This window comes from Giraffa tippelskirchi, chromosome 6 (assembly GCF_054371585.1).
Source record: "Giraffa tippelskirchi isolate mGirTip1 chromosome 6, T2T-mGirTip1v1.2.pri, whole genome shotgun sequence".
Taxonomy (NCBI): Eukaryota; Metazoa; Chordata; class Mammalia; order Artiodactyla; family Giraffidae; genus Giraffa; species Giraffa tippelskirchi.
In genome coordinates, this window is record NC_137280.1 from 66,425,710 (window position 1) to 66,448,449 (window position 22,740).

Consider the following 22,740-nt stretch of genomic DNA (forward strand, 5'->3'; position numbering starts at 1 on the left):
TCAGGGGCTGGGAGGAGAAGGGGACTTTAGGGGAACATAAGAGCACTGGAAATTGATGCTTTCCAACTGTGAGATGGTTGGGATGGCATCACTGACTCAATGGTCATGAGTTTGCGTGAACTCCGGGAGATAGTGAAGGACAGGGAAGCCAGGCATGCTGTAGTCCTTGGGGTCACCAAGCTGGACACAACTGAACAACAACAACAACAAAGAGCACTGGAAAGATGGGCTCCTGGAGGGAGACTGCAGGCATCGTGAACGCGCCCTGGGAATCTGACACCCCATGTGCTTTATTAACCACAGTCTGGCCCCTGCCTTCAGCTTCTGGACCACGGCGTCAGCAGGAGACAAGCAGAGATAAAACCTGTGGGGATGACAACATAAAGCATGTGGACCGAGTTAAGAGCTGCTTCAGTGTGCCTGGTGAGAGGCCTGTCACTGACCGGCGTCTACATGTGTCTGCAAGAACGTCTCCCCGATGTGCACAAACAACACCGCAGAGAGACGGCCCGACAGACACGGAATGACCACCTGGGGTCATCTGCGACGTGGACAGTCGTCACTTTTGCACGGACAGGTTCTGTCTTTGTGCCTGGAGGTGGGTGATAGGCGAGTGGCTCTGGCTCGTGGTGGTGAGGTGGGGGAAGGGCAGACGACTGCTCGCGGCCCAAAGCTTTCAAAGCTCGAAGGCTCCCGCTGACCGTCCGGGACACTGACTCTGTCTCATAAAGGGGGAACCTTGCTTCTTAGTGAAAAATGCCCCTCGTCCCCAACTAAACCAAAACCAAACAAGATGAATGGCAGCTGCAAGTCCCGCTGCTCAGTCAGGTGGAAGGAACCTAAGAAAGAGATGATTCTTCAGCCAGAAAACAGAAATGTAGTAAATTTTAACTGCAGACCAATGGAGTAAGGTATGATAAACTTTATGGAGAAATAAAAGAAAACCTGAATGAACAACAGGATCAAAGTTTAGTGAGATTCGAAAAGAAGGTTAATTGGAGATTCGTGGTATGAACACTTGCAGGAAACTTGTGACCGTCAGTGGGATGCTGTCTGGGGCCAAGTCCTTTTGGACGAACCCTGGGACTCCTGAAGGCCCTGGGGTGGGGTCTCGGGCAGCCTCAGGGACCTGTGTGGAGCTGATGGGTGCCTGGGCTGTGCCCTCCAAGGCTCCCCTGGCTTGTCTCACTGGGAACTGATCACTCAACACCTGCTGCAAAGTCCCCGAGAAGCCTCCTCGTGCAGCTAGACGCCCCGGTTCAGCATTTCCACAGTATCTGCTCACAGGGCAGCCTGGTGGTGAAGTACACACTGCACACGCTTTCCCACTCATCTCCTGGAGCACGTGTGTGCAAAGGCCCAACCCCAGGCACGAGGTGAGCAGAGTGGAGGGCTGAGCACAGACAGCCTACCCGCGCCAGGGCACTCCAAGCCATGTGTGGCTCACGCGTGTGCCAGTCTGCAGATGGCAGCATGGCTGTTCCTCAAAGCTCCCCAAGTTTGGAACACCTAATGCCTTTAATGATGGCCTTTCCTGGGGGCTCCCAGGGGTCGGTAAGGAGACCACCTGCAATGCGGGAGACCTGGGTTCAATCCCTGGGTCGGGATGATCCCCTGAGGAGGAAATGGCAACCCACTCCAGTACTCTTGCCTGGAAAATACCATGGACAGAGGAGCCTGGTGGGCTACAGCCCACAGGGTCACAAAGAGCTGAACACGACTGGGCAACTAAACTACCAAATCACCAATGCCTTTAAAAGCATTCAGCTGAGTTCCCTATCGGTTGCAATGAGAAACAAAAAAGCCACAAGGTGACACGCTGGAAGGGAAGGTGGGGCCTGTAAACCAGCAGAGCCAGGGCCCCAGGGGACACCTGGCTCTTGACTGAAGTTGGTGGCAGGCTGGCAAAATGGAGCTGGCAACGACGCTCCTTGTGGATGGAAATGTGTTATCTGCCACTAGTTGTCACAAAAATGGTAAACTACTAACCGACTCGACTAACTACTACTAACTGAGTTTATATTTATTCTCCAGCGATTATTGAGTACCTCTTGCATCCTGGCTTGATTCGAGGCTCCGTGAACACAGCAGAGAACAAGACAGACAAGGGCCCTGCTCTCATGGAGACCAAAACACCAAACACAAATAAAACATTATTGTGTCAGTGGAGATCCGGGGCCCGGAGGGGAACAGGGGGATGGGGGCTCCCTTAGAGAGGAGAGACAGGCTTGAGAAGGACGAAGGGGAGCCAGGCTTTCAAGCCCACAACAGAGCTGCAGGGAGGAGGCGGCCCCAGGAGGCAAAGAGCCTGGAGGACCCAGAAGTGAAAGCAGACCAGTGAGGCTGAGAGCCGGGGAGAGGGGGCTGGGAGAGACACGAGCCTGACCACCAATGCCTGGTGGGTGTCTGGTGCACAAAGAACGCTCAGAACCTTTTCGTTATTAAGCTTTCTAAGTGGTGATAAACATTTTCCTAAACGTTTCTTGGCTGTAAGAGGCTGCGCGATCACACGTGTCTAAGCCCTGGCCCAGCGTGGGTGCAGTTTCCTCCGTCTACTGAGCGTGCTAAGTGCCCACTGCCCCCTGAGCCCCGTGCGCGGCCCGACCCTGGGCAGCGTGGGCTCTGACTTGAGGATGACTTACCCCAAGGAACTGCGCCTTTGTTTGGGGGCCCGTGAGGTAGTGGGCTGGGAGGGTCGGACAGGGTTCTCTTGTGTCCGGGTGGTGGGGGAGGAGGCCGCTTCTTGGACAGGGTGGAGCTGCCACTAGAGGTCTGGGTGCTTAGAGGGAGTGTTGAAGGTGGGCCAGGTGGACCTGGAAAGGAATCGAACGGGGCAGGAAGGTTAATCCCGGTCTCGCAAATAGAACAGCCCATATGCAGCGTTACTCCCGAGCACAGAATGGGGTATGACACAGAGAGACGGAAGCAGGAAGCTGATGACAGCCCAGTCCATCCACCGGATAACTCACAAAAAGGGTTTTAAAAAATTGCTGGTAAAAAATATTAAAAAGGAGAATGTGTGCTGTTAAGAAACAGAATGTCAGTCAACACAGAATGCTACTGGGTTTACATCCTCATTTGGGTGCAATGGGAAAAACACACATTTCAAACCAATAAACTCACTGGAACCACTGCAAAACCTACTGAGGAAGGAGACAAACAGCACGGCCAGCAGCATCAGTGGAGAGAAGGCAAAGAATAGACGGACCCTCCAAGGGGCTTCAGAACAGGGTTTTCTCTCCAGTGCAACTTTTTCTTCTAGTCAGCAAACTTTGCCAGAAGTTTTTTTTTTTCCCTTTCTTTTCTGATGACTTTTATAAATAATGAAGGCTCTAATGTAAAGGGTTACTTGGAAAGAAGGGAAATCCATAACCACTTTTTTCCCCTCCAATTCTGACCTGTTCTAGAATCATAAAGGTGAAAGTGTTATTCACTCAGTCGTGTCCTATGCGACCCTGTGGACTGTAGCCCACCAAGGGTCCTCTGCCCATGGGATTCTTGAGGCAAGAATACTGGAGTGGGTTGCCATTTCTTTCTCCACGGGATCCTCTGACCCAGGGATAAAACCTGAGTCTTCAGCATTGCAGATAGATTCTTTACTGGCTGAGCCACTAGGGAAGCCCCAGAAATCATAAACCATCTATTGTACTGGAAGCTTGAATAAATTATGTAAGCTTCACTGATTTCTAAAGCTTTTAAAATTCTTTTAAACACCGTAATTTTATTTTTTAAATTGGACTATAATTGTTTTACAATGTTGCGTTAGTTTCTGCTGTACAACAATATGAATCAGCTATATGTGTGTGTATATATATCCCCTCCCTCTTGAGTCAGTATGTTTTTAAAAAGATTCTGCTTTCTCTAGAGGTAATGACAGGATAGTAATAATGATACTAATATCAGATACAGACACATACACACACAAACCATTACTACCATTTCTAATGTTTTTAGAAAAAAAAAGGAGTTTTAAGTAGTATATATGCTGTTAATTTTATTTCAAGTGACACCGAAGTGGCTGGTGTGTGCCTGGGCACCTGGGTGACGCTGGGCACCTTGACAAACCTCTCTTCGTAATTATTACCAGGTGTATGATTTAACTAGACAACAGTTTCCACAAACATTGAAAGAAGAAAAAAAGGAAATAAACGAAAAATCTAGGGACACTGCCACCCCAAATGTTTAAGGCAGGAGGGTAGGTACCTGGTGCCCCAGAAAGGCTCCAGAAGAGCCTTCTACATTCCACGTATTAAAAGAGAAGCTTAATTACTGCTGGCCTCCTTCCTCGGAAAACAAGCTCTGCTGTATGCCACGATCAGTTATGGCCAGTACCAACACAGACTTAAACCCCTGTTTCTCAGAGATAGTCTTGTCTTGAAGTAAATACTGCTCAGCTCAGGAAAACAGTCATTTGCTTTAGGATGGCATGGCCCTGGCTGTAGCATTTATTCTCAGTCCTCCTGACGGATATGTGATATGTGATGGAAGCCTGTTACCCCAGAGCAATGCCTAATTATGACACCAGTCACTGCCGTTTCAGAAACGATTTTATTTTTGCAACAATAAAGGCATTGTTATCTTAGCCTTGTGTTTGCATAGGGCCTCTTAGTTTTTGAAATATGTTCCTACATGGTGTTCCCCTCAATTTTCATAACAACTCTGTGAGGCATGTGGGTCAGTTATTGTTCTTGTTGCTAAGTTGTATCTGACTCTTTTGCGACCCCACGGACTGCAGCCCACCAGTCTCCTCTGTCCATGGGACTCTCCAGGCAAGAATACTGGAGTGGGTTGCCATTTCCTTCTCTAGGCGATGTTCCCAATCCCGGGATTGAACCCACGTGTCCTGCACTGACAGGTGGATTCTTTACCACTGAGCCACCTGGGAAGCCTGGGGTCAGGTATTACTGGCCCCATTTTGCAGCCAGGAAAGTGGAGCTGGGAGTGATAAAGGTTAGGAAGCCGAGAGGGGCTCGGCTGGACCACGATGCAGGTCTCTGGGGCTGGCGAGGGCTCGTCCTGTCCTAAAAGCCAGGCCAGCATTTTCTGGGGTCGGCACACGTTGATGCAAAAGGCAACAACAACACTCAGTACTAGGAAGTGTAACTTTCCTCTTGGAAATAGATAATAGACAATGGTGAGATTCTCCCCGGCAGGTTCGTCTTTAGCGCCACCTAGGGACTTCTCGATGTAGCGCATCTGAAAGGCCATTCAATGGGTTCCAAATCCTGCCTGGAAACACAGACGGCCAATGGGGCCATGTCTCTGGGCAGAGTGGTCTGTATACGTGATTTTAGGAGCGAGCAACCCAGAGCAGTCCTGCAACCAACCACAAACCAAGCTTTCTGAATCACCATGTTAAAAATGTAGGGGTTCGTGTTCCCTTCATCACATCATCACAGCCTTGCCTCACTTTCTTCACTTCGGCTGCTGCAGTCTCTAATTATTCGTTTTCTGCTTACTTGTCAGGGCCTCCCTCCCCACCACAACGCAGTTTCTATCGGGGTCAGGCGTTTCTCTGGCCCGGTAAGCTGAATTTAATAATGCAGTGTCGAACAAATGGATGAATAAACCGCTCCTTCTCTTGTTTTAAGGCTAGTGATCCTTAAGGAAGATAGAATGTCTCACTTAGGGAGACAGAGCAGAAACTGGGAGAGAGGGGACCTAGCGAAGGTGGTGAGAAGTTTGAAGAGAAACATTCAATACTGTAATCTACCTTCATAGAAAACATACACACCCAGACCCACCTACCGTTCTGGAACAGAAGCCACAGAAAGGAAGGTGCCACTGAACCTTCTCGACTGGTAGGTTATGAGTTAAAAACGGGTGAAAAACATTATATCAGACCCCAGGGAAGCAGACAAAAATTTTTTAAGTTGTAAAGAGCTCAAAAGATTTCCAAAATGAGTAACTCATCTTTAGGCACTGAAAACGATGTTTCAGGTGAAATAAACCTGAGGACTGGCTCAGTCAGGAAAGAAGCAATTCTTGCAGGGTAAAGAAAGCTAAAACAGGGACTTCCCCTGGTGGTCTAGTGGCTAAGATTCCACACTCCCAATGCAGGAGGCCTGGGTTTGATCCCTGGTCGGGGAACTAGATCCCACATGCCACAACTAAGACACAGTGCAGCCAAATAAATAAATAAAATATATATTAGAAAAAAAAAAAAGAAAGCTAAAACAAAAGAGAATAGGAAAGAGTAGACACAGCATCAAACATACTCCAAAGGGAGGCAAGATTAATAGGTGGGGACGGGAGGGACTCGGGCAGCCAGGTTCCTCCCCTGAACTCTGCCACGGCCTGTGGGAATAGGCAGAAAACCCCCTAAACCACAGTGCCCACTAATATCGGCTATTATGTCAAATTATCTGCCAACACTTTTCTTAAAAATATGGGTCTAGACTTACAAAGTTGCTATAAATAACACTGAGGCTACATTATTAGAAAGGCTTTCTACGAGGAGGCAGGGTGTACCACAGCTCTTACTGGGGGTTCGCATGGCTGGGCTGTGGTCCTGCATTGCCAACAGCCTCTGGGTCACTCGTCTGTGGACACTCTTCCTGTGCCTTCAACTCGAGCGGCCCCACTGGACACCCCCTGAGCTGTGCTGCTGAGAGCACCTCCTGGTCATCGGCTCGGGGAGGCCCCTCATGGAGGCCCACACATGGCCAGGGCTCGGGAAGCTCACGAGCCTGATGATGTTGTACATTCTGAGATGCTGTACATTCTGAGATGCTGTACATCTCAGAAGCCTTGGTACTCCCTGTGGTCCCTCCACCTCAGCATCTATCAAGGGTCAGCTCCAGTGTAACCTCATCCAGAAGCCTGCTCTAACCCTCCTTTGCCCTGGAGCAACTGTGGCTATGAATACTTCTGCACACACAGGCTGCCTGGCACTGCACACTTTCTACCCTGCATCAGACCCACACTGTCTCCTTCTCAGGCTGGAAGCCTCCTCAGGGCAAAGGCCACACTATCCTTCTCTCTCTCAGCACCTGGCTCATGCTGGGCACAGCCTATGGACATAATTCATGGTATAAGTCGGAAGGATTCTTCTTCAGCGTCCTTGTATCTTTGAAAAGAAAGTGAAAGTCATTCAGTTGTGTCTGACTCTTTGTGACCCCATGGACTGTAGTCCATGGAATTCTCTAGGCCAGAACACTGGATTGGGTAGCCCTTCCCTTCTCCAAGGGATGTTCCCAACCCAAGGATCAAACCCAGGTCTCCAGCATTGCAGGTGTATTCTTTACCAGCTGAGCCACAAGGGAAGCCCAAGGATACTGGAGTGGGTAGCTATCACGGAAGCCCTTGTACCTTTGGTTCTTAATAAAACAGAGAACTCAGAGGCCTCCCATGCTGGGAGACCAAACAAAGGTACACCTCTGAAATTTCAATTTAAAGAAAAACCCAGAAGATGACTTTAAAAATTAATCTGACAGTTTTGGGCAGAAAACTGTCTGTAGAAGTATAATATATATATTCTAATATGCCATATATAAGTGTTAATGACAGCAGCTAATGACAGAGTTATACAGACAACTCTGAACAACATGAATGAAAAATTCAGCATTTTCTTTTTTTTAAATTTAGCATTGTCTAATGGTTTTAACAGTACAGAGCCTGAGAGAGAGGAGAGATTACATCACTTAAAATGTAGGTAAAGATGAAGTATCTTTATTTAGAGAAGAGCTGTGTGTGTACAAGGAAGAAGCTGCAAACACCTCCTCTCTCAGAAGGGGAAACAGAGGCAGAGTGTGGGGGAGGGAGCATGCGCAGAAACCACGGTGGGTCAGCTGTGGGGCCGGCAGGGTCCCCACACGGCAGTGTGACGCTGTGAAGGACCCAGCATCACAGAACACAGAAGAGCTGCTCACGCGTCCTTCAACCTCCTTCCGGGAATATTAGAAGAGCCAAAGTCAAGGGGCTCAGGGTTGGCTACTCAACGCTTACTCATACATACTTCTATGCAAGACGCACACCAAGGACTTCCTTTCCACGCCCTGGCAGCCTGCGCCAGTGACCACGGCCAAGAGCAGAAGTGACAGGGGTGCTCTCGGCCAGCGCAAGGTGACACGTGTGATGCTTTAAAAAGGAATGAGAGAGACTGAAAAAAAAAAAACAGGCCAAAAAATCTCCCATCCCACAACGCCCACCCCCAACTAAAACCCAGAAAATTCAACTGGAATGAAGGACAATGGTCCCTGAGAAGTATTAAAATCAAGCTATTCAAGTTGCTATCTTCCTATGAGATTTAAAAAAAAAAAAATCTCAGGAAACTTAAGAGTCATCAGCACATGAATCATGTCCCTCTCAGGGAAAACATCTCCTAGGTTCCCTGACTCACACTCTGAGGGTGGTCAGCCCCCCTCAGACCCCTGGGGGGCGGTCTCCTCCCTGGCCACCCCTCTTTGTTGCCACAGACCTCAAAAGAAGTCAGAGAAATGGTGTATAAAAGGCTTATACAACTGAGTGTGGGCATAAACATTCTGCAGGCCGACTATCTATCACATTCAGCAGGTCAACTGTCTATCACGCCCCCAGGACATCTGGGTTAGTTTTCTGAGTATCCCCTCCTTGCTCTGGCCACGCATTTCTGGGACGTGCTTTCATTGATTCCGCTGTTGTTTATTCATGCAACAAGCGCTGACGGAGCACACCTGTGGCGGGGTGCAGGGGTGGCTCACTCACAGCATCCCTGCAGGAGTGGAGGGGGGAGTGGAAGGGAGACTTCCTGCACCCTTTCTTCAAAACTGCAGTGGCACCCACAGCTGCCCCCGATGGCCAGCTCACCCCTCTCTTGTCCACTGGAGCCCGAGCTCCACCCTTTGCTACCTTCCCAGGACCCAGGACACTTGCAGAACCGAAGACCTGCGGCAGGACCAAATAGGCTGCCATGCTTCGGACTGAATGCCCACACAGTGCCAGTGCCTTTGCAGATATGACTTCATGTTCTAAGCAAGGACCCCGCCAGAAGCCCAATCCTGATTTTTCAGATGAAGACCCTGAAATTCACTAAGGTGAGCTGAATGTGAGAAGGAGCAGGGTGGGACAGGGTCAGCACTTGAGAACGCCAAGCAAACACAATCACTTTCCTTCCCACACGTAAGGGCACGTGAGCCAAGCTGACCGCAGGAAGCATCTCCTGTTTCGAATCCCTTCTACAAGTCACGGGTGGGCTGGGCTTCTTGTCTCTCACCAGCTCGGAATCTGATGTCCTGCTGTGAACGGCCTGGAAGAACACTCTGGATTTTCGCAGGGAGGGACGTCTACATTCAAATACGAGATTTTTGGGGGGCAGGGGGGTGAGCAGTCTACCCTCAGCTGACCACGGCTGCCGTGGCAGTCTCTCAGCACTTGTTTTAGCAGCTGGATCACTAAGTAAGTCTGGTCTTTGTCTTCTGGGCCTTTGGTAAAGAGCTAATGAGAAATTTATTCAAGGCAGCAACAGATATATACTCTGGCGTTCAGTCAGTGTATTTTATGGGTTTCTGTATCCCCTTGAGATAAAGTTACAGGAAGGGGTACAGGGAGGTGAGGGGGGCCTCCTGGCTCCTAGGACTGTGGTGTCATTTCCTCCTGTAGACCTCTCCAAGATTCTCAGTCACATGGAGGCTCTCAGAGGCTATCACCACTTTTTTTTGGTAAGCACAATTAGGTCCTCTTTAGGATGAAGAGAGGAACGTTGCTCTGAGCAGACTGCTACCCTGATGGGGAACACCATCACCCAGAGGTGAGCGGCAACACAGCCTTCTTACAGAACACCTGCACCCTGACCTGCTAGTGATGTAAAAGGTACGTTCCAGCCTAACGCGCGGGATGGTTAAGAACCACGTCGGTGGGTTAATAAGCCTCTGGCTTCTGTGTGCTGTTGCTGCTCTGGTCACGGGTTATCTCTGATGGGTACTGTTCATGCCCAAGTCTTATTTTAACTTCCTCTGCTATTTTATAATCTCTGAGGCCATTTGGGGTCTAAGAACACTGCTCCCATTTATAACACTATTTCAATGGAGAATAAGCTCTGAAAAAACACTGTTTTGAATAAAGCTCACATTCCCCAGAAAATAGCCCCAGTGTGACTCCAATAGGCACGGTATTGTGCCCAGGGAGCCCCCAAACCTGCGTGAGCACAAGCCGAGCACACAGGGAGGATTCTGCCCTTGGATTTACTGGCTGAGACCAGGCCCGAAGCTCCAGCTCTGGGTACCTCTTGGATTTCCCCTGGGCGGTGCTCAGTTGCGTCCAACTCCTTGTGACCCCATGGACTGTGGCCTGCCAGGCTCCTCGGGCCACGGGATTTCCCAGGCAAGAATACTGCAGTGGGTTGCTGTTTCCTTCTCCAGTGGATCTTCCCAACCCAGGGATCGAATCTAGTTCTCCTGCACTGGCGGGTGGATTCTTTTACCACTGAGCCACCTGGGAAGCTCCCCCCACTGGGCGGGTGACTCCTTAATGTTACCATTTCTGCTTCTCAACTTGTCCCCATGTAGGTGGGAATACACGGACTTTCTGGGCAGGGTGTTCTGTGGATTACAGAAACAGGAGGAGGGTCCATGGACTGTCACTCCCAGCACAATAACCCTCCTCTGGTGTCTCATGGAAAAACCACTCCTCATGAGAGAGCACGGGGATGTGGGCTGGGGTCACACAGCACCTGGGTGAGGATCCCAACCACCAAGAACCTCAGGGCAATGACTCAGCCTCCCTGAACCATGGACCCCGTCTGCCTGGTGCCACCAACTGTCCTACACACCTCGTTCTGTGAGTGTGGAAAAAGAGGTGCTGGGTTATTAACTATCACTGTTATTACATTTTAGTGTCGAGGAAAGAAACTTCTCAAAGAAGAACGGAAATCCCACCCCATATTACACAGGAAAGAGCATTGGTTTTGGAGTCATGTGATCCTGGATGGAATCTCAACTCCACCACTTACCAGCTGCACAACCTTGGATGAGTCACTCTACCTCAATTTCCTCATCTGTACAACGGGCACAAAAGCACACACCTCACGGGAGGTTGTGAGGTTCACACAAGGCACGAGGCGTGCCCGTAACACTACTTCTCGGCTGTAACGCAGCAGAAGGCAGGGTCCCTGTTTCAAGCTGCCCTGATGTCACAGCCCTGCTGCTCACACTCACCCCACAATTCTGACCTCAAAGCCAGGTGGGTTCCCAGCTCTGAGGATGGAGTCACGTGGCCCTTCCCAAGGCTCGTACCTTTCGTGGCATTTCTGGGAGGCAGCGGGGGCGCCTCCGAGATCGGTGACGTGGGTGAGTCTGTGCTTGTGGAGACAAAGATCTGGTTGGTGAAGGCGCCATAGGAGAGTCGCTGCTTGTCCCTCGGCGTGCTGAAGCCCGGCAGTGAGAGCTTGTCCTGGGGGGAGATGCTGGAGGAGTGGCAGAAGCTCTGGGGTCGGGGGGAGCGCTCCTTCTTGATGGGGCTCGGCTGGCAAGCGAAACAACAGGGTGGGGGGTCAGCCAGTAATCAAGGTGTCCAGGGGACGTGGGTGGGGCAGGCTTGGGAGGGGATTAGGGGCTCCCGTGGCTCTGCGCATCGGAGTCAGCCACATGAAAACTTAAAGAGTCGTGACACAGAACAAAGGAAACATCTAGTGAGTACGCGTCTGACTCTCCTGTCATCACCAGGGTCCCCCGAGGGACATGCCTGTGAGGGGTCACAGTATTCAGAAGCATAAGGTTACAGATTTAATCCTCTTTTTTTTTTTAATTTTTAATTTTGTATTGGGGGTATACCTGATTAACAAGGTAGAGAGATAGTTTCAGGTAAAGAGCAGAGGGACTCACATACATACATGTATCCATATCCACACATACACATGCATCCATTTCTCTCTTAAACTCCCCTCCCATCCAGGCTGTCACATAACATTGAGCAGAGTTCCCTGGTCTCTACAGTAGGTCCTTGTTGGTTATTCATTTTAAATATAGCAGCGTGTACATGTCCATTCCAAACTCCCTAACTGTCCCTTCCCCCATCCCTCCTTTTTGTTAACAACCATAAATTCGTTCTCTAAGTCTCACAGATTTAACCTTATCCACAGATACCTCCCCTGTGCAGGACACGTTCCCCAGCGTCTGGACAGTGACTCTCCCATCTGCAATCTACGCTAACTGTTCATTCCCACTCAGCCTTTTGATGTCCAAGTTCTCCACCCTCCCCCTTCTCATTCTGCATCCTCTTGGGAGGGAACCTCATCCATGCCTGTGGCCGAAACTGCCAGCTAATGTTGATGACTCATTGACATCAATTTAAAAAATTGATGCTTCTGAACTGTGGTGTTGGAGAAGACTCTTGAGAGTCCCTTGGACTGCAAGGAGATCAAACGAGTCAATCCTAAAGGAAATCAATCCTGAATATTCATTGGAAGGACTGATGCTGAAGCTCCAATACTTTGGCCACCTGATGCGAAGAGCCGACTCATTAGAAAAGACTCTGATGCTGGGAAAGATTGAGGGCAGGAGAAGAAGGGGCACGACAGGATATGGTTGGATGGCATCACTAACTTGGTGGACATGAGTTTGAGCAAGCGCCAAGAGATAGTGAAGGACAGGGAAGCCTGGCGTGGTGCAGTCCACGGGGTCGCAAAGAGTCGGGTACGACTGAGCAACTAAACAACAAATGTTGATGATTCAGGCCTGCACACCTAAGCCCAACCTCTCAGATTCCAGACACTTTCAGCCCCCGGTGACAGCAATGCCACCCATGCAACCTCCATTTTAGAACCTCAGTGGCACAGAGAGTCATGTGATCCTACATGGGTAAATCAGGTCATGAGACCAAAATCAACCTCACAAAGAATGGATCTTATCTGCACAGTGGAGAAAAACTGGGAGCAGCGCTTAGGAATTCCGAGGCGTCATTTCCACTCACTTTGTCATCCAGGTCGTCATCGCTTTCATCCATCTCCTCCTGTCGAAGATTCCACTCATATTCCACGTGGACATGTGGATTGAACTTTCCAGATTTAGCCTGGGAAAGCTGAAAATGACAGCAAGCGGAACCGTTTTAATTTAAAGGCGAGACACCCCAACATATAAACGCCAAGTAACTTCCACCTCATTCCTGGTTTCAAATTAATCACCAGTAGCTGCGATGTAGGAAAAACTCTGATTATACAAATGGGACAGACTTCCACAGGACAGACCTGAGAGGGACTGCCAAGAATTACAGGCAGAGCCTTTTTAATTTGGATGACTTTTCCTCGAAACAAAGTTTTCTTAACGTTATGAACATGTGTCTCAAAACTGTAAATTCCTGGCTGGAGGGCAAAACTGGAGTTAGAAAAGTTTGAGAGGTCTGCCTCTAAAGTCAGATGGCCCCAGTTCCACGTGGGGTACACTTTCTTAGTCATAAAAGGGGGCAGGGGTGACTCAACTTCCTCAAAGGATTCTTGCAAAAAATAAAGAAGGACAACTGCTGGGCCTGGGCGCTTGGCAACAACTCCAGGGAGCGTGACTTATCCTTCTCTGTGGCTAAGAGAATCATGCTCTGTGCAAAGGCCCAGAGGTCCAAGCAAGAACTAGTGGGACTAGAGATGAGTGTGTACATAGAATGGGCAAGGCAGGGCACTGAACACGCTGAAAATCATTATACTCTGAGCTTTACTTGCCCTAATTTTGGAACTGGCTTCCCAAATAATTCTATTTTTTTAAAAAAATTATCTTATTTCATTTTATTTTGGGGGCAGCTTGTGTAATCTTAGTTCCCCAGCCGGGAACTGCACCCAGGCCCCCTGCAGTGGAAGTGTGGAGTCTTAACTGCTGGACTGCAAGGGAAGTCCTCAAGTAATTATTCAGTGTTAAGCTACAGAGAAAAAGACAGACTAATGGTCTGGCAAATAAGAAAAAGCAGCACTTTGGGAAATCCTTGTAGGTCAAAAAAAAAAAAAAAGAAAACCAATAACAACAAAAATATCCCCAGCACCTCAATCCACAACTCTGGCTGGTAACAAGATCTCTCAGATGCCTTTTAGCTGCTACACTGTAACTGCACGGAAAAGATGTGGACGAAGAATTTATCACTTCACCATTTTTTAAAATGTAGCCTGAGTGCTGGTCTGAATTTCTTTAGCCTGTGTCCCCCACCTCACCTCCTCCTCAAAAAATCTACCTCTCTCATCCCCAGTCTTGGTTTTTGAGAATGCCCTTTTAAGGCAGAGGGTCTAACCCGTTTCCCACTCTGCTTACCAGGTCTTCACACTGAGTGGCTTTCAGTCTCTTTGCTATGTCCAGGGCAGTCTCTCCAGCCTGATTAACTGAAACAGGGGGACACATTTGCATGATTATCTAAGATGCATCTTGAAAAGGCATAGAACAAGACTCAGAGTACAACGGAACGGGCATGTCTCAGTTTTAGCAGACTGAATGCTCTTACAGTGGTTATTATTTCTCCTTTAAAAAAAAAAAAAAAATGGGGACTTCCCTGGTGGCCTGGTGGCTAAGCCTCCGAGTTCCCAATGCAGGGGGCTGGGGTTCGATCCCTGGTTAGGGAACTAGAGCCCACATGCTGCAACTAAGACTCCACGCAGCCAAATAAATAAATAATCTTAAAAAAAAAAACAACTGTATTTTTTGGCTGCACTGCACAGCACGTGGGATCTTAATTCCCAACCAAGGATGGAAACTTCACCCCCTGCATTGGAAGCGTGGAGTCTTAACCCCTGTACCTCCAGCGAAGCCCCTCACTGTGGCTGTGAAGAGACACTTGGCCATACTTACCGACATCCACAGTGGGCTTGCTCCTGAGCAGCAGCTTCAAACACTCTGGTTTACTGTACATACTACAGTAGTGCAGGGCCGTGTTTCCCAGGGCTGTCTGCTTATCCAGGTTCCCACTGAAAAATGAAAGCATTCGGAAAAAAAATGACTTGCTCTGTAACTTAGAACTACAGATAAACCATTTTTACCCATGCTAACGACTGAGTCAAATTTGAGACCTACTTCTTAGAGGCACGGAAGACGATGATGTTTCTAGCATGACACCTGAATTTATAAGCAACATAATGACAACAACAGCCAGCACTTTTGGAGTGCCTACCGACTTTTGGAGTGCCTACTGTGTTTAGGACAGACACACGTCTCTTATACATATCAGCTCACTTAATCTTCACAACCACCTTATGGGGTGGGTATATTATCACCTTTATTTTTCAGACGAAAACAGTTACAGAGGATAAAGTCCTCGAGATTACCAAGACACAGATGATGGAGTAGGGATCTGAACACAGGCAGTGTGTCAATGGTATGAACCACTACACTGAACCACCTCTACGGAAGAGGCTGGGAGTTACAATCTGCCTCGAAGAACAAAGACACCGTTCTTTGAATGTGGGTTCAAATCTTGTATTTGGATCATTCTCCTTTGAATGAGCTCCAGTTCGTCTTCCTAATCTGTGGATTACAGAACTACCTAAAAAAGAATTCAACAAGCCAAACCTCCTGTGTTCAATATTGTTCTTAGTATGTCCTAAATTTGAATTAGCAATTGAGTCAGCCACACATACTAAATTTATGAACAATGAAAACTCACAGAGGTATTTCACTTGTGCTGTTAAGTCTCCTCTCTTTCAACCTTCCTTAAGTAGCAGGTTTTGGACACAGAGAAAGGATTTTACAGTTATCTAGGCCAAGGGTTGGCCAACTATAGGCCATGGGCCATATCTGGCCCTCTGCTTGTTTTTGTAAATAAAGTTTTATTAGAACATGGCCATGCTCACTTGTTTCCATACTGATCATGGCAGTTTTCACACTATGATGGCAACACTGAATGGCTGTGACAGACACCTCATGGCCTGCAAAGCCTATAACAGTATCTGGCTCTTAACAGAAAAAAATTGCCGAGTCCTGATCCAGGCCACCAAGAGGGCTGTTTGTGTCAACTCACAATGCACATTCAGAGAAAACTAAAACCGTACCAGTTTTGTACAAGAAAGTCAACCAAATGGAGAGATGTCTGGTCTGCAGTTCGGACTGCAAGATGAAGGGCTGTCTCTCCAAGCTCCTAAAAGTAAAGAACAAGTATAAACGGGGTGATCAGATGTCCTGGTTTGCCTAGACAGGCTTCGTTTATGTCCAGTTGCCCCAAAGTAGTTATTAAAAGCGGCCCCTTTCACTCTCAAATTTAGACATGGTCACTTAATGTGTCACCTCACTCTGTGCTGTTATGACGTCCTCCTTTACACTGGCTTTCCACATCCCTCCTCATCCTGATTTTGGGGAGGCTGTTACCTGTCCGGGTTCCAGTAGCGGTTCCATTAGCTCCACCCCCTCTGCATAGACTTGAATTAGTGCAAGTAAATCCCTGGATTTGATGGCCTCAAGCAATTCGTTCAGTTTAGCTGATGAAGATGAACAGGTCTTCCGTGAAAATCTATGATCTACATACTTTGCAGTGATATATTCCTTCCGTACGGTCCTAAAATAGACCAAAACAAAATGAATTGAGATTTTTTTTATTTTTCAATAGCTAAGAAAAGATTTAAATTTTTTCTGACAAACAGTTCCGCGAAGAGTTATTTTAATTAAGACACACTTCTCTTCAACATTCCTGCCGACTAGATTTAAATCAAGTTGACTGCGGCAGAGACAGAATGAAGAAACTGATAGGAAACTGAGGCTCCATGTGGCTGTCGCTGAAGCCCCTCCCACAGGCCATGCGCAGAGCTCCAGGAGGACAGATGGTGGTCCTTCCTGCTGTGGACAACATGCCCAGAGCCTGGGTGGGCCTGGTGCAGCATTTCTCCTTCTCATCGGGACCCATCCCTCTTCTGTTTCAGTTCAAATGGTTCTGAGCCTGCCTCCTCAGCTGCAGGGGTGAGTCTATGACCTAAGTGCCCAGACAGCCACCTTCGGGGAAAGGCTGACGTTGACACTGGCTCAGAGGAAAGGAGAGACAAGAGTCAGGAGAGAGAGCTAGGGTCCCGGTGACGCTGTCTGACATCCTGGATACAGATGTGCCTGAACTCACCCTCTGAATTTCCCTGTTACGTGAGCCCATTAATTAAAACACAATGAATGGATTTGTAGTTCCAATCTTAGTCCTAGAGCATACCAGCTACATAACTTTGGTCCAACTACTTAAATCTTAGTGAGCTTCAGTTTTTGTTTATTTCATCTGAAAATGAGGATAGTAACTCACCAGTACATTTTGAATTAAAAGAACATACAGTTCCCAATAGGTGCTTTCCGCTTTCCAAGAGGGCTCTAATTCATGGAGTCTGGCTCCCGGGGCTACATGAGAGATTCAGAGAATCACGAGCTCTTATAAGGGGAAGGCAGGGCCAATGCTGCCTCTCCTGTGAGCAGCAGGAAACAAAAATCCATGCTCTTACAAAATTTATCCTAAAGTAACGCCTTCAAGGTTTGGGTCATGTAAACACAAAAAATGCTGGTGCGAGCAAGACTGGGCCATGTATGAGTTGAGCATTTACTGTTACCACATTTGTGAAGTAATCCCGGACTGTATTTGGTTGTGGTTGTCTTGTAATCAAACTAGCTTCTGAAAGCCCTGTGTCTCAGTGCAATTTGAGCTCATTAGTGTGAAAAAAAGACATGCAAGCAGTTTCTGTGGTAAAATGGTTGGACATCATTGTTAAACCACACGCCCCCCCAGATTAGCTCAGGTTATTATACATGCCCCCAACATCCTTGACTTCTCTTCTCTGACATTTAAACCACAACTATGAGTAAACAATCTATTGTTTAATTTTCTGGTTAGTACCCAGGTGTCCCAGGACAGGATTTATACCTAGTTTTGTGCTTTGCCAGATCCCCAGCATCTAACATAAAACGAGGTACAGACTAAACATATAATATGCATTTGTTGAATTCAAAGAAAAGACAACTGCCAAAAGGCCTTCTGGAACATTGCATTTCATAATTTCAGACTGAAAAAGCATGTTCATCGAATGTGCACCATAATAATTTTAGTGCTTTGCAAATCTGGTGCCTGAATAACCAACCACCCGGGAAGGGCTGGCAAAACACTGAGAATGGCGTCTGCTTCTCTGATCACTTGAGTTGGAATTAAATCTCTTTTCTCCTATTTATCCACAGGATTTAGAATTTTAAAGTTTAAAGTCAATGTAAACCCTTTTGAATAGGTTTAAAGAGTCACATGACTTGACAACAGTGTGTTTACTCAGGGGGTCTCATGTCTACGCTCACCCCAAAGGAAGGACTTTTATTAGTTTCCTGGGTATTTGCCAGTGTTTCTTTAAGCAGACCCAAGTTAAAATAAATGTCTATGTTTATGTGTGTCCAAATCAATTTGGTGCCTGAGTCCAGATAGAATAATGAGAGTTCAAAAGTGAGGGATTAATCAGGAGATACCCAAAATTTGGTTCCTGAGTTTGGAGAGTGATTCTGGGTTGGGGTTTAAGGTGTGCCTATATGCACTTCCTCCCATGCCCTCCACCCTTCCCCGCTCCAAAGGCAGCATGCTGTGAAGGCTGCTCTGTACGCTGATGTTTTCACTTGACAGTCATTCTGGAGATCATCCCGGATCAGGACAGAAGAAGCTCCTTTATTCCTTTTTACATCTACAAGGAGTTCCGCAGTGTGGCCACACTATAGACTATGTCTGTTTGCTGTTGAGTCATGTCCGACCCTGTGCGACACCATGGATTGCAGCACGCCAGGCCTTCCCTATCCTTCACTATTTCCCAGAGCTAACTCAAACTCATGTCCATTGAGTCGGTGATGCCATCCAACCATCTCTTTCTCTGTTGCCCCTCCTCCTGCCCTCAGTCTTTCCCAGCATCAGGGTCTTTTCCAATGAGTCAGCTCTTCCCATCAGGTGGCCACAGTATTGGAGCTTCAGCGTCAGTCCTTCCAGTGAATATTCAGGGTTGATTTCCTTTAGGATGGATTGGTTGGATATTCCTGAAGTCCAAAGGATTCTTAGGTAGACATTTGCTTTGTTCCTAATCTTTCTCTAATACAGAATGGGAACAACTTCCCAGAAGGGCAGGTGCTGAGTCAGGGTAAATAAATCTGTAATTATGATAAACATGCCTAATTTGCCCCTTGTGGCTAGTGTTCCGTTTGTACTCCCACCAACAACACACGAGCAGAGATGCCTGTTTTCCCACAGTCTGGCTGAGCGGGCTGTTAAGCACCTGGATTGTTGCCAATCTGATAGGAATCTTGCATTGCTTTAGTACGTCTCTTATGTACCACAACATGTGATGATTAAGCATTAACTGTCCTTATGAAAATTTATCCTCCACAGAGCAGCTACAATTACTTAAGGAAAAGTGATGGCAAAAATAGTTGGTACATTCCAGAAATGGGCTTCCCAGGTGGCTCAGTGGTAAAGAACCCACCTGCTAATGCAGGAGACGTGAGTTCAATCCTGGGTTGTGAAGATTCTCCTGGAGAAGGAAATGGCAACCCACTCTAGTATTCTTGCCTAGAGAATCCCACGGACAGAGGAGCCTGGCGGGCTACAGTCCATGGGGTTGCAAAGAGTCGGACACGATTGAAGCAACTGAACAACAATTTCAGAAATACTTTGCTCTGCTCTTTCCTCATAATGAGGTTACCTCTGGCAGGGAAGAATGCCATAGCCACGAAGAAGTTTTGGGAAGGGTAGAAGAACAATTATAGAACAGTAAAGAATTCAGTATATTAGAAATACTTACATATCACTTGAAGGGGTGGGTTTTGGTGAGGGACTGGGTAAATTTGCTTCCATAATATCATTAAAACTATTGTTTCCTACATTCTTGGCCAGCTGTAACACAAACAAAACACAGCAGAGTGAATGCATTACTACTAGTTTAGGAATTTACTATTACTTGCTTTTGAGATTTCTGAATATATTATTTTCCCTCAATTGATTCAGAATACAGACCATTCATCCATCTGGTCAAGAGATAATTTACTGGGCATATACTACACGCCAGACAGTGGGCTTCTGAGTGCAGTTCTGGAATACAGAGATGGGTAAACAGTGTTCCTTCTCATGGGAGATAACGGACTGGTGGAACCATGGATGAGAAAACTAATGATTTTCACAAACACAATGTGATAAATGTTTGACTCAAATAGGATGCAGTCCTACACACACACACACACAGTCTGAGATTAAACAGCAGGTTCCATATATGAATCTCATATGAATGAGGTTAAATGCTATTGCTTAAAGCAAAAACTCTTCAATTACCATCATGACTCATTTTTAGATAAGGCAGATTTACTCTTATTAGCCAGAGATGAGTGTAGGATTCCTTCATATTTGGGGTACAAATTAAGATGCTACAGGAAATTAATGAAGAGGCCTCAGGAAAAATTTTGCTTCTAGGTTCAAGAGCATTCCAAGAAAATTTGTCCTGAAGGGCTTTTGGTCATTCGGATAATTTAGGGATCGATGTGAAGAAACATTCATGTGATCAGTCTCTTGGGCTTCCCTGGTGGCTCAGATGGTAAAGAATCTGCCTGCAATGCAAGAGACCCAGGTTTGATCCCTGGGTCAGGAAGATCCCCTGGAGATGGGAATGGCTACCACTCCAGTATTCTTGCCTGAAGAATTCCCACGGACAGAGGAGTCTGAGGGGCTACAGTTCATGGGGTCACAAAGAGGTGGACACGACTGAGCAACTAACACTTTGACTTTTCACGACCCATCCAAGAAAATGTGTTCTTCAGGACAAATTTGGTCATTTGGTCACTCGGATAACCTGCGGATCGATGCAAAGAAACACCCACGCGATCGGGTCTCTGGGGTTTACTGTATTTAAGTGTTTAGGATTTGGATTCGTCCTATTTCGAGTTGTCAAACTGGGTTTCATCTACCCAAGTCAAGGAAAAGGACTGACACCACTTTTATATTAAAGAATGTTGCAGCTATTAGGTCTGAGTCTCTTCTCTATAATGCTGAAGTGAATAGGGAGCCGTGTATAAGTACCATATTTTCTAAATCAAGGGGCTCATGCAACACAAGACAGACCATCGATGCTTAATGAATGCTTAGACTTCAGGTTTTCTGGGTCCCAGGCTCCCTCAGGTTCTGCCCAAGAGTCTCTCCTGACTGAGGAGAAGCAGCCCTGTTTCGCTTCAAACTCTTGCATCCTTAGTATAAAGATTCTCTCATAGGCACCAGGTTCCAATTAGACAAGATGGGGCTGATGACCGTAAGGCATTATAGGAGACTCTAAATGGGCCTTTCCCCCCTATTATTTGGTGAACTCTGGGACCAATTTAACTTGGACCTGATGAGAGCGCCCTTTCCGTACTTTAAGCACCACAACTGCACACAATTTTTTTCCTGACTACCTGACAAAGTTATGGGTTAAGGAGTGGTTGGTTTATGACAGTGGCTAATAGGCCACTCCTAATTCATGTGTACTTTTACAAACAGAAAAAAATAGAGAAAAACTCTTTAGCCACTATTTTTAATAATGTAGGCCACTAGATAAAGTGAACGCATGAGTTTGACATCTAACTCCCTTTACTGTTATGAAAGTGAATCATTTAAACACTAATTCTAAAAGAAAAAAAAAATGCGACTTTGAAACAGTCTATCCCAGAAGAAAAGAGCTGGTTTTTGTCAAGCTAATTATAGAAATGCATGATTCGCCCATTCTTCAGGAAAGAGAAACAGTCAATGTTACATACCTCAAAATTTACATTTTAAATATCTATGCAAACTCACTGAACTCAGGAATTAAAATTCTTTGTACTCAGCAGAAACCAAAACGCCCCAGAGCAATATATTAAATGTATTCATGACAGGTCGCTACTTACCAAGAGTTCAGAAGTTCCTAATTTGTCTAGTTCCAAAGACTGGATGCGAGAAATATGAACCCCCATTTCTCTATGGATGCCGGAACATTCTATACAGGTCAAGATACCCAAGTTGGTAGACAGCCAGGTGGGTTCTGTGGAAAGGATTTTGAAGACACGGTATCTAATTTTAGTGTGCCAATTACAGAGGAAGCTACAACAGTAGTAAAATTTTTAAAATTTATAAGGGAAAAATTTAGACGGAAGGTAGCAGCTATTTTTAAAACTAACAGCTTGAGAGCAAATTTTTTTAAAGACAAATTTGAAAAATAACTCTTCAATACTGAGCTGAAAACAGAATTCAGTGCTTTGCTTTTGTGAAAATGTGAGGCCTATGAAACACCTTGATAAAGGACTTCTCAGTACAGCTCACAAGGGACTGGGTTCTACGGCCATCATTAACCTTCACACTTGGTTAACTCGCCTTGACCTGTTATCCTGGTTATGGCTTCTTTGCAAGCACCTCCTGGTATAAGACAGCTTCTCCTACAACCCCCAAGTACCCTAGAACAATGGAACAAATATTCCTGCTATCCAAATCTTCAGGGTTCTCTGTCTGCGGCAAGCTTCTATGTACTGCTCCTCTGCCATCCTGACACTGTGAGGCAGTGTCACACACGTGCACGAAAGCAGAAAATCTGAAGCCTGCCTCTGAGGGGGCTTATGGCCTGTTGGATAGAAGAGCCCATTTGCACTATTAAAACAATTTAAAGAGTCAGTCATAATGCTGAAGAACGGGTTTGGAGGCTGATGTTCTGAGCCCTACCAGATGTGTGACCTCAGGCAAGTCACTCAAATTCTCCAGTCCCTCAGTTTTGTCATCTGTGAAATGGGGATAAGATCAGTTATCCTGCTCAGAGACCTCCTCTGAGGACTGAATAAGAAAAGACCAGCAAAACAACTGCTACAATCCTTACTATAATGTAAGCACTGGATAAAT

General features: G+C 46.8%; 1 protein-coding gene across 21 annotated transcripts in view; it reads right to left on the reverse strand.

The window, feature by feature from the left end:
* ASAP1 (ArfGAP with SH3 domain, ankyrin repeat and PH domain 1) overlaps nt 1-22,740 on the reverse strand; it is a 335,887-nt gene that overhangs the window by 19,089 nt on the left and 294,058 nt on the right. For 11 of the 21 annotated variants that reach the window (XR_014057637.1, XR_014057638.1, XR_014057639.1 and 8 more), the window contains 8 exons: nt 21,762-21,895; nt 19,658-19,749; nt 16,242-16,428; nt 15,929-16,014; nt 14,733-14,848; nt 14,202-14,269; nt 12,886-12,993; nt 11,211-11,439 (listed from right to left, as the gene is read on the reverse strand). Coding sequence is in view for 15 of the 21 variants with exons in the window: in XM_081504067.1 (XP_081360193.1) it covers nt 11,211-11,439; nt 12,886-12,993; nt 14,202-14,269; nt 14,733-14,848; nt 15,929-16,014; nt 16,242-16,428; nt 19,658-19,749; nt 21,762-21,895 (1,020 nt within the window). In the remaining 6 variants the exon portion in view is untranslated. Of the gene's footprint in view, nt 1-2,642; nt 2,814-11,210; nt 11,440-12,885; nt 12,994-14,201; nt 14,270-14,732; nt 14,849-15,928; nt 16,015-16,241; nt 16,429-19,657; nt 19,750-21,761; nt 21,896-22,740 lie in introns of all 21 variants that reach the window. The other 10 variants (XR_014057635.1, XR_014057636.1, XM_081504061.1 and 7 more) reach the window with 1 other exon arrangement.